At 43.0% G+C, this 13,834-nt stretch overlaps 1 protein-coding gene across 3 annotated transcripts in view; it reads right to left on the bottom strand.

Annotated features, from left to right (window-relative positions):
- The window catches only part of SLC6A5 (solute carrier family 6 member 5), a 63,775-nt gene that overhangs the window by 31,053 nt on the left and 18,888 nt on the right, over positions 1-13,834 (bottom strand). For all 3 annotated transcript variants that reach the window (XM_049781008.1, XM_049781010.1, XM_049781009.1), the window contains exons 6-7: positions 9,642-9,783; positions 6,599-6,731 (exon numbers count right to left, since the gene is read on the bottom strand). In XM_049781008.1, coding sequence (XP_049636965.1) covers positions 6,599-6,731; positions 9,642-9,783 — 275 coding nt within the window. The remainder of the gene's footprint in view (positions 1-6,598; positions 6,732-9,641; positions 9,784-13,834) is intronic.

Genomic DNA, 13,834 nt, shown 5'->3' with positions numbered 1-13,834 from the left:
GTTTATAGGCTTTTAGACCCCAATGAACATTAAAAGGCCCTTGGATTTCCCCACCCCAACCAACTGCCAAATAGCTCCCAAAGTGAAAAGACAGATTCCCAGCCCCGCCTTGCCTAAGCCCAAGAAGAAAGTGCCACAACTGCTGCTGTCGATTTACTCTCAGTGGTCCCTTTTCTCCCACTCCCCTTCACTGTGGACTGTTGCTTGCTGCCACATTCGGTTTTTGAGAAATCCCCAATTTAAGGACATTTCTGAATCTGTGACTGCTGGGAGCCATTTTCAGACTTCACAAAACCATATCGCAGGTTGAAGCTGTACTCCAGATTTTATTCATCCACCATCCAGAAGTTCAAAAGACTCAAAGGGGATATGTATATTTCTTTTGTATATTTCTTTAAATGTATTTCCTTAATAAGTAAATTATTATTGTCTGTTTTCCCATATAGAGGTAGTTTTCTCCATTCCCTTTTATGGATCTGTTTAGTGGAAATACTAGCAGATAAGTTGATCTTGGGGTCTGAGTTCATGTTAGAACGAGGTGCTGCTCTCTCTCTCTCCTCTCTCTCTCCCTCCCCCTCCTCTCTCTCTCTCTCTCCCCTCTCTCGCACTCTCTCATCCTCCTTAATATGACTTCAGTGGGTGAGTCTGGAGGTAGTAGTTTAAGGAAGGGGAAGGGTCATCCCTGATCCTCCAGCCCCTCCACCTCCACCTCCATGTGCTCAACCCAGCCTGTGTGGAGGTTAAGAATAAGGAAAAAGGGGCCGGGAAGGTGGTGCTAGAGGTAAGGTGTCTGCCTTGCAAGCGCTAGCCAAGAAACGGACTGCGGTTCGATCCCCGGCGTCCCATATGGTCCCCCCAAGCCAGGGGCAATTTCTGAGCACATAGCCAGGAGTAACTCCTGAGCATCAAACGGGTGTGGCCCAAAAACAAACAAAAAAAAAAAGAATAAGGAAAAAAAAGAGAAAAAAGAAAAAAAAAAAAGAACCAGGTGCTAGTGATTGTTTAATTTGTTATTTTTAACCTTGATGTGCACCAGTAGTATATCATGTGGCATTGTTCCTTTTTGCATGGGCACATTAAAATCGGGAAATTTTATGTATGGAAACAAGTTCTTATCTAATAGATAGGAACTCATAAATTTTATACTGCAGTGGGGCCTTTCAGACTGAACATTTGTCATAGTAAATTGGCTTAGGCTTCAAATAATTGGACAATGGATCCAATGCATTAACCTTGGATCTCATTTATAGGACCAGCACAGTTTTCTGCACCAGTACTGACTTGGTCCAGAGTGGGTTCATATGACATCCTGATGACTTGGAAACAGCAACAACTTACTTTTAGGGCAGGGTTCCCTGCATTGCCACCTAACGGTGTGATAAAACTAAAAGTCACTGTGATACCCTTACTTTGACATAGTATTTGTACAAAAACCAGGATCTCTAACTATAGAAACCTGACTGCTGGGGCCAGAGCAGTGGTGCAAGTGGTAGGGCATTTGCCTCATACACACTAACCTAGGATAGACCATGGTTTGACCGCTCAGCATCCCATATGGTCCCCCAAGCCAGGAGCGATTTCTGAACACATAGCCAAGAGTAACCCCTGAGCATCAGTGGGTGTGGCCCCAAAACAAAACAAAACAACAACAAAAACAAAAACCCTGACTGCGACAACAGTGATTGAGAAGAAATTTTACTGGGACTACAAAGAAAGACTTTGAGGTTAGACAACTTAGTATGCCCAAAGCCTCTAGTTGGTCTTATATCAGGATGAAACCTACCACACATATACCATATATGTATATATATATGTATATATATACACACACACACACACACATATATATATATATATACCATAGACTCCCTTTCTTTTGGTTTTTCTCTTTTTTAATTTCTTATCTTTTTTTTTTTTTGGTTTTTTGGGCCATACCCGGCGGTGCTCAGGGGTGACTCCTGGCTGTCTGCTCAGAAATAGCTCCTGGCAGGCACGGGGGACCATATGGGACACCAGGATTCGAATCAACCACCTTTGGTCCTGGATAGGCTGTTTTGCAAGGCAAACGCCGCTGTGCTATCTCTCCGGGCCCATTTCTTATCTTTTAAAAAGGGCTCCTACCTTTTTCATAAAACCTTGGAACATGGATTATTTTGTTTTACCACATATTTCTGCATTTTTCTATAAAACTAAGAAGAAAAAAAAAGCTTGGGGGTCAAGAGCCAACTGGTCTCAGTTGCATTGGTGCAAAAAAAAAAAAAAAAATAAGGATAGAACTAAATATCCAAGCCCAAGTCAATGACAATAGAATCAAGAGACCTAAACTTTAATAATCTAAATTTAAATGGGCCTGTTATACTGGCATGCCAGGTGGCAAAGAATGGTGATATAGGATATACTCTGAGTTCATTAGTGGAGCTGGTCAACACTGGTGGTGGGAATGGCCCTGACTCACTGTACATCTGAAATTCAACTATGAAAGTCTTTGTAAATCACAATAGTTTTAATAAAATAAAATATTTTTTAAAAGTAAAAAAAAAAAAGGGGGGGGGGCACTTGGAAAGAGTCACCTGACTCTGCAATCCCCACCTTCTAAACTCTGCTCCTTAAAGTGGGCTTGGTGTACAGAGTACACCAGGTAAGTGGGAGCACAGGAATGAGCTCTGTGGGTGCAGAGCTGCCCCACCACGACTTGCAACCCTGCTTCCTGGGGCACCAAGAACCCCAGGCCCCAAGGTATATAGAGACCCCAACACACAATGGCACCCAGGATCCAGAGACTGCAAGAAGACCTGCCTGGCAGTGAGGACACTTCTGACTCTTCTGAAGTTTAAACAAACTGAGACTTGGGGTGAGGTGCACATTCATCTAAGAAAGTACTGGGGAGAATATGAGGGAAAGTTCACCCTACATTCTAAGTCTTCATAAAGCATTTGGGATATATCAGGAAGTAACAAAACCCCTCAAATATCTCACATTCTAATTCAGGAGACAGATACCAGTGTGATCAAAGCCGTTTATCTGTGGCCTACTGCAGAACAAATATATTGAGAAAAGCATGATCTAGTGACAGGATGCCAGTGCACTAGGAGGGTAGTAGAAAGTTAAGCCTGTGTGGGACACGGGTACATCTGCAGAGGGCTGGAGCAGAGGATCAGCAGGGTCTAGCAATTGTGGTTTTCAACTGCTGCCTGAGGCCAGTGCCTTGCAGCAAACAGAAAGCAGCTCCTGGATGTGAGATTTTTATTAGCCAGTTGCCATGTTGCAAGTCTCCTATAGGGGGCACTAAGGTAGACACAGATACCTGGGCTTGCAATCCTGGCAGGCAAGGGGTGGTCTGTATTACTGGATGGGGGGTGGGGGGGAGGAGAAAATGTGTAGGGAGAATCACAGAACTTCTGGATAGATTTCACATGGAAGTCAAAGAGAGCATTTTGGATTTTTTCAGCAAAAAGGTAGGTTAGATGTTAAAATGAGTTGAAACCCATTAATCATCTAGGTCAAGCTCCCTCTGTCTGAAGCCAGGCTAGTCAGGGTCTCCTTGTCTCTAGGCAGCTCCTACCTCTGACCTGGCTACTTCCTCCCAGCAGTGCAAAGTCTCCCATCTCTCTTTCTAGGGCTGCCAACAGCCCCCACCTGACCCACTGTCCTCGCACACTCCCTCTCCCCTTCCCCTTAGACTGCACTGAAGTGATGTCCTTATCCAAAATAAAACCAGCAGAGGAAGGTCCTTCTCATTACACACACAAGCTATTGGATGTGGCTGATTTGAACAGATACTCCAAGGCCTAGCCTGGCCCTAACCGGTATGGCATGTCCACTTCTACCACTCATACAATGCCTCAGCATTAGGAGGGAGCAAGAGAGGATGCAGAGAGAAGAGGTGAGAGAAAGAGCAGGGAGAGACCCTGCTTGACTATTGACAACAGTCATTTGGACTTGATCATTTTAGGGGCAAAGAGGGTCTGTGAAGGGTCAGCTACTAGTACATTTTTCAGAAAAAAAAGAAAAAACTGAGGTCATGGCAAGCATATCAGTAGGTAAAGCATCAATCTCAATCAGGCTTTCCCAAATTTTTGTAACTCAAGGACTTTATTCTTTCTGTGAAAGGCAGAGACCAGGACACAGGTGAGGCCAGGCATAAAGTTTAAGGCAGCAGCCACTCTCAGAGGCCAGCAGCTTCCACTGCAGGCCTGAGAGTCAGGGCCAACTTAAATGTCACACCTTGTGCCTTTGCTTGTCTCACCTAGGTCCCTTTCAGGTGCCCAGTGGTGAGTAGACAATGCCATCATTTCCCCCTCCAGCTCCTTAGTTTGGTTAATAAATCCTGGGGCTACCTCTCAAATATGAGTCAGATATATGTTTTAAAACTGCACAATTTGGGGCTGGAGAGATAGTATGGAGGTAAGGCATTTGCCTTTCATGCAGAAGGTCATCAGTTCGAATCCCGGCGTCCCATATGGTCCCGCGTGCCTGCCAGGAGCAATTTCTGAGCATGGAGCCAGGAATAACTCCTGAGCACTGCCGGGTGTGACCCAAAAAACAAAAAACAAAAAACAAAAAAACTGCACAATTTGTTCCCTTGTATGTGGAGGAGACTTCAAAATATACCTGTTTCTGGGAGCGCTGTGAGAGGAATGAAACAGTAATGAGTCACACTTGGTAAGAGTAATGATTAGTTATCTTGCCTGCCTGAACCCTTGAGGCATGGAGGTACCTCAAATTCAAATTTGAGGTGCAGGAAGCCAGTCTGGTGCTCTCAGCAGAACTGCAAGCAGACAGCTGCAGTGGACCTTCCAAGCCTTGCCATTCTAGCTGCTAAAAGAGACACTGGGACTCACAGGAAGCACCATCCTCAGCAATTCTGATCTCCTAGGGCCTGGAGAAGTAGAACTGAGCTGGCATTGCCCCTGTAGGAGGCCTTTGCCAGAAATGAGGCCATTGAGGAATTTCCATCACAAAGGAGCTCTGCTCTGTGCAGCTTCTTCACAATGCTGCCAGGTTCTGTTGGCTGGCCCTGGTTAGGAGGCTGACTAGTGACTCATTATTTCTGGCAGTATTTTTTGTTTGTTTGTTTGTAACTCATTGATCTCTCTCCACTGGAATTTTCTCAGTGAAATAAGAGAAAGGAGTTAAATATAAAGGGGGAAGTTTACCTCCCTACTCAGGTTAGCTGAATACTCCCATCCCACAGAGCCCAAGAAATGCAGCCCCCAATGGGAAAGGAAGGAGAGAGAGAGAGAGAGAGAGAGAGAGAGAGAGAGAGAGAGAGAGAGAGAGAGAGAGAGAGAGAGAGAGATCCTGCAAGACAGCAGACTATTCAGAAGCATAGACTTCGAAGATGTAGAGGCCTGTGGGGATTAACACAGCTGGAAAGAAATAGAGGTGGCTGAAAGAGAGAAGGGGAGTCCCCCACTCATACCAAAGTCCTCAGTTCTGCCTTTCTCAGCCATCCTGACATTCCCTCTAGGGAGAATGTACTCTGCTACAAAAGGGGGCCAGGCTTTAAATAGGTACAGAAAGGAGCCCTGATCCCTATGTCACATCAGGCAATCTAGCTAGCCCAATCCCAGCTTCTCCATCTATGAAAAGAGAACAAAGGTGTTCCTCCAAAGCCCCTGGAAAGACGAGGAGCACATGATTCAGGGCATTCCTTGTTGAGGTTCTGGCACCTTCTGCTGGGTCCTGAATTCTGAATAAGGAGGGACGCCATTTTGTTAAAGCCCCATGGCAGGCTTCTTCTTTAGGTTCTGAGCAGGGAGAAACACCATTTTGTAAGGACCACATGTTGTGAGCCTATTTCCATAGATCCCTCCTCAGTCTATCTAGCTGTACCAGGTAGCCTATCTGGGAAGGACAAGGAAGTAGTAGGAAGATACCCCTAGACAAGAGCCAATTGTTCTAAGGATCATCAGAAAGCTGGAACCTCCCTATATCCCTTTCCTATATAATCCTCATCATGACCTTGGGTGGGGCTCATCTCCTTTAGGGGATGGCCCTTGGCTGGCCAGGCTAGGGAATCTTGTTGGCAGACAGATTAAAGTGTTAAAAACTTTATTCCAGTTGTGTGGTCTCCTCCTTTTACTCTGGAACCCTACACTTCCTGTGATGGCTCAGCATTAGTGGCCATATATGTCCCCAACAAAATCCCATGGGCAGCACCAGCACCCTTCAGTGTGGGATATGGGGGGGGGGGTTCAAGTAAGCTAAGTGTTGATTATGAGTGTGGATGGAGAAGGGTAATGAGACTGTGGTGACCCAGAAGTGATCCTCTGACTTTCTTGGCAGTGGTCATGACTGATCTATTAGCTAAACCAAAAAGTGATGTGTAAACTACATGACAGGTTAGTTACTAAGTCCTTAGCAGGGGGCTCTCACTTTATAAGGAGGAAAGGAACATTCCTAGTACATCCCAACTCCTTGTCTGTCTCAAGAGCTCAGCACACACTGCTCTTGCCCTTGTGCAGGGACACAGTCTCACTTCAGAAGCTGCAGAACAGCTCAGCACTGCCATCAGAACCAGGTCCCAAGCTCTCCGCACTGCTCAGTCACAACCCACTTTCCCAGGATGTTCTCATTTATAAGTACAAGCACTTACTTTTCCCGAGGACTTGATTCCCTTTGCCAGGGATGCATACACAATCACCCAAGCAAGGAAGAGGCAGAAAGCTAGAGGCCACCGGATCTCCCCTGGATACTCAATTCCTGCAGAAATCTTTAGCACAAAGTACCTAATAGAGGGAGAGAGAAGAAGGAGATGATTGTCTTGGGATAGAAGTTTCCCACATTCCAACTCCATCTGGGGAGCTAATCAAATCAGGGAAGGATTTAGAGAGTTGAATTCAGGCACACCTCCTCACCCCCCACACTCTGAACACCATCAACTGAGCTGCCCCAGGAGAATATTTTCTTGGATTAAACCTGGGGATCCTTGAAGAGCCCCTGCAACAGGCATAACCTAGAATGATGCAGTTCAAAGAAGAGCCTATTGTTTGGGAGACAGATTGCAAGTGGCAAGGGTGAGCCGAGAACATGAAGAGGGCACAGCAGTGCAAAGAGATGCTCTCAGCACAGCTCAGCACAACAAGCCTTTAAAGTATAGCAGTAAAATGCCATGAGGGTTTTATGATCTCCTGTAAGACCTCCTCCTTGATTACAATCTAGGGAGCCAGCCTAGGTCAGCCCTAAGTGATCACAGAGAGAACTCAGAGCTGACTGTACTACTTTACATATCAAAATCATGCCCATATAGTAATGACAATTTAAAATTACCATGACAACCCATGAACAGGTCAAATATAATCAGGACACCCCCCCATACACACATAAACACATATACACACCCCACAGTATTTGGAGAGAAGAATGAGAGAGAATAGGAAAGTTAGGAATACTAGAACCACAAAAAGAGGCAAAAGCAAAGAGGGGTCTGGTGTTCCCCTATAAACTCCTACTTTTGTTCTTGCTAAAGTGTCTTTGATATTTTCATTTTCTCAGGTAGAAGAGGTGCTATAGGATTAGGAGCTCACCTAGCATGCAGCCAACCCTATTTGATTCACAACCATAAGCAAACTAAAATCATTCCCCCCTTTACTTAAACAAACACTATTTCCAGTTGGATACTCATTTGCCTTGCCTTGTCTACTCTTTAAATAAATGCTGGCTGTAAAAAAAAAAATCTCATTTTCTTCATGGAATGTTTACTTTTGGTGAGACAAGAGCCATGGTAGGGGCATTATATAAATGCCCATGCTCCTGCCCCCCCCCATAATCAATACCACTAATTCTAAAAGGTCAGGGATGAACTTGCTCTTCAAGCCCATGTTCTTCCTTGAACACATATCTCGCTTGTTTGTCTCTAGCTGAATTCCATTCTGGAGGAGTCTTGTATTCTCACTTTAACATACATTTCTCCCTTTCTCTCCATTCATATTATCTAAATAAGTTTCAATAAAAATTACCTTGCTTTGCTAAAAAAAAAAAGTTAAGAATGATTCTATATATTCTATTCATCTATTGGAACATATTCCAACAGTATTTGGATGTGAGTCCATTTTTATCCAAAGAAGTCATGCTGAATTGCTCAAAATTCTTCTCTGGAACTTAATTGGGTTTCGTTTTTGGTTTGGTTTGGTAGGCACAACTGGAAGTGTTCAAGACTTACTCCTGGCTCTGTGCTCAAGAGTCTTGAAAGTGCTTGTGGGGGAAGTGTCTCTATGTGGTGCCAAAGATAGAAACAGAATCAGTTACATTCAAGGCAAATACCCTACTGCCTGTTCTATCTTTTCATCCCCTCTGCAAGTTGGTTTAAATTGCTCAGGTGGGTCCCAAGGCAGAGGCTGGTAAAAATAACATGCAGAGGAAAAATTATTAATAAAACAAAATAACACTCAAGGGAAATAAAATAACTTTCAGGGAAAATAAAATAAAATATTGTGTAGGTCTAGTTGGGTCTTGGCCAAGGGGTGTAGCCAAAGACAGCCACCATGGGAAAGTTGCTGTGATGAAGAGGGGTATGCATTTTATGGCTTAAATCCTATTATGAACATGTTTGTAAACATTGTGCTTAAATAAAGAAATTATCTTTAATGAAAAAAATAGAAAATAGAAAAAAGCAAAGACAGCTACCAGCTGCACTTAGAAAAGGAGTGCTAGCAGTCTGTGTACATATGGAAGGAGTCATGACTTGTCTGAGGCCATGACAGGTGTCCCTGGCAGGCAGCCAGAACATGGACAGAAGCAACAGAAGCAGTGGTCAGGACAGTGAGTTCTGCTCCTGCTTGAACAGTTGCATCAACACTGCTTCACATCCTGGAGCCAAGTGTTGTGTTTACAAACTGATATTTTTCTTTGACCGGAGCAAATGGTCAGCCAGAATCCAGATGCTCCAATACTAGACATAAAGGCCCAGAATGTTCTAACCTACTGAGAGACACAAAGGTGACAGTTCTGTTCCTGGATGAATCAGTTTGCTCAAACAAGACCAGCTGCTCAGAGCAGGTTTGGCCACTTCATGGGGACTGAGTATCTTTCACTCACTGAGAAAGATGAGCTCAGGAGGTAAGTGGTTCCAGTTGTGAATCACAATCCAAGGAGTGATTCCTGAGCTCAGCCAGGTATGGCCCGAAACATAGAAACAAACAAAAAACACCAGGGTCCAGAGTAATAACACAGCAGGTAAGGCATTTGTCTTGCATCCCCGCCAACCCAAGTTCAATCTCAACTCTACAGAGGTTCTCCTGAGCCTTGTTAGGACCTTACATGCTATACTATCTCTCTGGCCCTGTTTTCCTTCATTTTACCTTTCTTCCCTTTCAAAAAACAAAGGGAAAACAACAACTAAAAACTAATTAAATTAAGTAAAGGGAGGTCCACTTTGATAGCCTCAAGAAAAGTTTTGCAGTGTTTTTTGTCTCAGCACAGTAAAGTGTGGCAGCAAATCCCTTATCACTAGCATCCTCTGCCCCACGCCTATGAGGCTATACTATCTGTTCTCAAGGAGTTGGACTTTCCGGATGAAGAGAGTGGAGGGTCACCCTGATCACTCAAATAGGGAGGCTGCTTGATCCGCTAGGCTGCTGCTGGCTTTTCATTCATTCACTGGAATTTTTTCCTCAGGAAGTTAAAAAGGCCCATCTTACTTGAAATACTCTTCACTCCCACTGACAAACGTCTTATTGGCCTGGCTGGTGATGTTGACCATTGTCAAGTTGGGATAGGCAGTCATGCAGAAACTCGAGTTCTTGATCTGTATTTTTGGGTGCTCACTGACGACACAGGAATCTGCAGGAGAAGCAGAAACAGTGAAATCTGGACAAAAACATGTGGGCTTGAGAGATAGTGCGGTAGGTAGGGTGTTTGCTTTGCATGTGACTGAAAAGGGTTCAGTCCCCAATATCCTATATGGTCCCCTGAACACTGGCAGGAGAGACCCCTGAGTGCAGGGCAGGAAGTAACCTTTGAACACTGCCAGGTGTGGCCTCCAAAACAACAACAACACAAAAACAGGAAAAAAAAAAAACAAATGTATCAGTTGATTCACATTTTAATCTCAATAGATACTAGTTTTTAAAAATAAATAGCAAATCGCAATCTATAGCATTAGCAGTCTATGATCTTTTGGTATTCTGTTTGTATTAACCACTTTAAGTCTCCTATCACTCCTAGGCCTTTCCTCTAAGTCACAGAAAAAGAGAGAAGCTGCTGATGGAGGCCAGGTACCACTGCAGAATCTAATCAGTTGTGCTTTCTTTCTCTCTCTCCCCCTCCCTCTCTCTCTCCCTCCCTTTCTCTCTCCCTCACACCACCTACACACACACACACACACACACACACACACACACACACACACACACACACACACACACCACTGCATATCTTCTGACTGTGAAAGAGGAGGCTCCTAAAGACAAACATACTCAGAAGTTAAGCTGGTGACACAAATAAGAAAGATGTAAACTGGGGCAATGGAGACTGCGGCAAATCCTAAAGCAAACCAGCAGTTAGAGTCGTGCTTTTCTAGGGGTTCTAAAAAAGCTGTGGAAAATGCAGAGATAAAAATCAAATTTCTCCACTTAAAAATAATGGACATGGGGCTGGAGTGATAGTACAGCAGTAGGGTGTTTGCCTTGCATGCGGCTGACCCAGGACAGACCTGGGTTCGATCCCCAGAGTCTTATATGGTCCTCCAAGCCAGGAGTGTTTTCTAAGTACATAGCCAGGAGTAACCCCTGAGCATCACCGGGTGTGGCCCAAAAACAAAAACAAAAAAATACTGTAGATGAGAACAGTTAGTTTTTTAGTGTCTTAGATTCCCCCAAACACACATGGAGCTTTGATCTGGTTTATGGACTCACAATTGATGTACTTTATGGAATAACAAAGTGGGTTAACGATGGGTTCTTACCACCATTACTACCAACCCTAGGAATTTAGATGAGTTCCTTTGTCTCTCTAAGGTTCTGGTGTCTGTAACAATTTTATCTTGTTTACATGATTGTTGCTAGAATAAACTTAAGCTCATGAATAAAATGTTTCATAAAATGTCTAGCACACAGTTGAATTCAATACTTTTTAAATTCTGAGACCCCATCAGGCACCCAGTTCAGGGATCACTCCAGGTATTACTTTGGGGTCCATGAGGTTCCAGGGATCAAATTCAGAGCTCTAGAGCCTCTATATAAATGCAAATTCCATTGGGAAATTATGCCTGAACATCACTGGTATGGTCCCAAAACCTGTAAATAAAATTAAAAACAAAACACATTAATTAAGCTGAGAAGCTTCTCCATCTCAAAGGAAATAGTGCCTAAGATGCAAAAGCCACTCACAGAATAGGAGAAACTATTCACCCAATACTCATCAGACAATGGGCTAATATTGAAAATATACAAGGTACTGACAGAACTTAATAAGAAAAATATTATAGGGGCCAGAGAGATAATATGGAGGTAAGACATTTGCCTTTCATGCAGAAGGATGGTGGTTTGAATCCCAGCATCCCATATGGTCCCCTGTGCCTGCCAGGGGTGATTTCTGAGAATAGAGCTAGGAGTAACCCCTGAGTGCTGCCAGGTGTGACCCAAAAACAAACAAACAAAAAATTATAGCCCCATCAAAAAATGGGGAGAAGAAATGAACAGACACTTTTTCAAAGAAGAAATACAAATGGCCAAAAGACACAAGAAACAGTGCTCCACATCACTAATCATCTGGGAGATGCAAATCAAGACAATGAGGTACCATCTCACACCAAGACTGGCACACATCACAAAAAACAAGAACAATATGTGCTGGCGGGGATGTGGAGAGAAAGGAACTCTTATTCACTGCTGGTGGGAATGCCATCTAGCCCAGCCCTTATGGAAAACAATATGGGGATTCCTCAAAAAACTGGAAATTGAGCTCCAATATGATCCAGCTATATCACTAGGAACACAAAACTACAATTCAAAAATCCCTTTCTCATACCTATATTCATTGCAGCATTATTCACAGTAGCCAGACTCTGGAAACAACCAAGATGCCCCTCAACAGAGGAATGGCCAAAGAAACTATGGTACATATACACAATGGAATATTATGCAGCCATCAGGAGAGATGAAGTTATGACATTTTCCTTATATAAGTGGATGTACATGGAATCTATTATGCTGAGTGAAATAAGTCAGAGGGAGAGAGATAGTCACAGAATAGTCTTACTCATCTGTGGATTTTAAAGAAAAATTAAAGACATTATTGTAATAAAGCCCAGAGACAATAGAGTTAATGGCTAGAAGGGCCAGAAGATCTAACTCACAATTTGAAGCTCACCACAAAGAGTGGTGAATGCTGTAAGGAAAATAACTACACTAACGACTAGCATGACAATATTAAAGAATGGGAGAAGTAGAATGCCTGTCTCGAATACAGGAAGGGGTAGGGGAAGGGGAGGCATTGGTGGTGGGAATGTTGCACTGGTAAAGGGGGGGGGTATTCTGTTTACGACTGAAATCCAACTGCAATGCTTGTAATCATGGTGCTTAAATAAATATTTCATATATTTAAAAAAAAAAAGGCAGGGGCCGGAGTGATTGCACAACACTAGGCTATTTGTCTTGCATGAAGCCAACCTGGGACAGATCCAGGTTCGATCCCCAGCATCCCATGTGGTCCCCGGAGCCTGCCAGGAGTGATTTCTGAGAGCAGAGCCAGGAGTAACCTCTGAGTGTCCGCTGGGTAAAGCCCAAAATCAAACAAACAAAAAACTTGAAGCAATCAACACTTCCAGCTTTTCATGTGGTACTCATTTCCAGTCCTTAACACCACTCTCCTTTCATTGGCTTAACATAAATGATTTTCTGCCAGGTAGATAGATAGATGATAGATAGATAGATAGATAGATAGATAGATAGATAGATAGATAGATAGATAGATAGATAGATAGATAGATAGATAGATAGATACTCTCCAGAGTGGATAGAAACTGGTTAAAAATGAAAACAACAAAGAGACTTTTTTCACCCTTTAGAGTTTAGACTAGGTTTCTCCAAAAGCTATACACTCACATTTTGGACCATAAAACTAGTTGTGGTTGGAACAGTTCCTGTTATATTGCTGGATATTATTTTAATATAATTTTTATTTTGATCATAGTGGCTTACATATTGTTGACAATAATATTTTAGGTACATAATTACATAAAAATCAGGGGGATTCCTATCACCGATTTGTCCTCCCTACACCTCCGTTCCTGTCCTACCTCCCATATTCTCCTCCCTCACTCCCGGGGCTGCTAGAATATGTGGTCCCCTCTGTACCTAGCTTACTACTTAGTAGTCTTGCACCTGTTTGGTCTTGGTACCTCCCTTATTTCTCCCTCTAACTGGGAGGCAGGACTAGATAATTCAAGTCATGTGGTTTTGTTTGAAGAAGAGAAAAGTAATAAACTGGGGAAAAATCAAATACGCCAAAAATGGGCAGAGTCCTTCTAGAGGCTCTCATCATCGATTTGAGAGACAGTGGGGAAAAAGAAGGTGAAACACCCCAACAGTACAAAAAGAAGTGTCAAATAAAATATCCAGTGAGCACTCTAACAATAAAGATAAGCACCACAAAAAAGCCATGGTCTTGAGATAAAAAAAAAAACATGGCAGAGCACATAAAGAAAAGAAAAGAAGAAAAAAATAAATATAAATGGAGACAACAACGTCAATAACCACACCAAAACAAAGAAATCAACAAAAAGTAGATAGGCAAATAAATAAATAAATAAATAAATAAATAAATAAATAAATAAATAAATAAATAATGTTTGTGCTTTTTGCCTTTTTTTTCCCTCCTGCACAGGCACAGT

The sequence above is a fragment of the Suncus etruscus genome, chromosome 9 (genome assembly GCF_024139225.1).
Source record: "Suncus etruscus isolate mSunEtr1 chromosome 9, mSunEtr1.pri.cur, whole genome shotgun sequence".
In the NCBI taxonomy this organism is placed as follows: domain Eukaryota; kingdom Metazoa; phylum Chordata; class Mammalia; order Eulipotyphla; family Soricidae; genus Suncus; species Suncus etruscus.
Note: the sequence above shows the minus strand (reverse complement) of the source record. Positions and strands in the feature narration are given on the sequence as shown.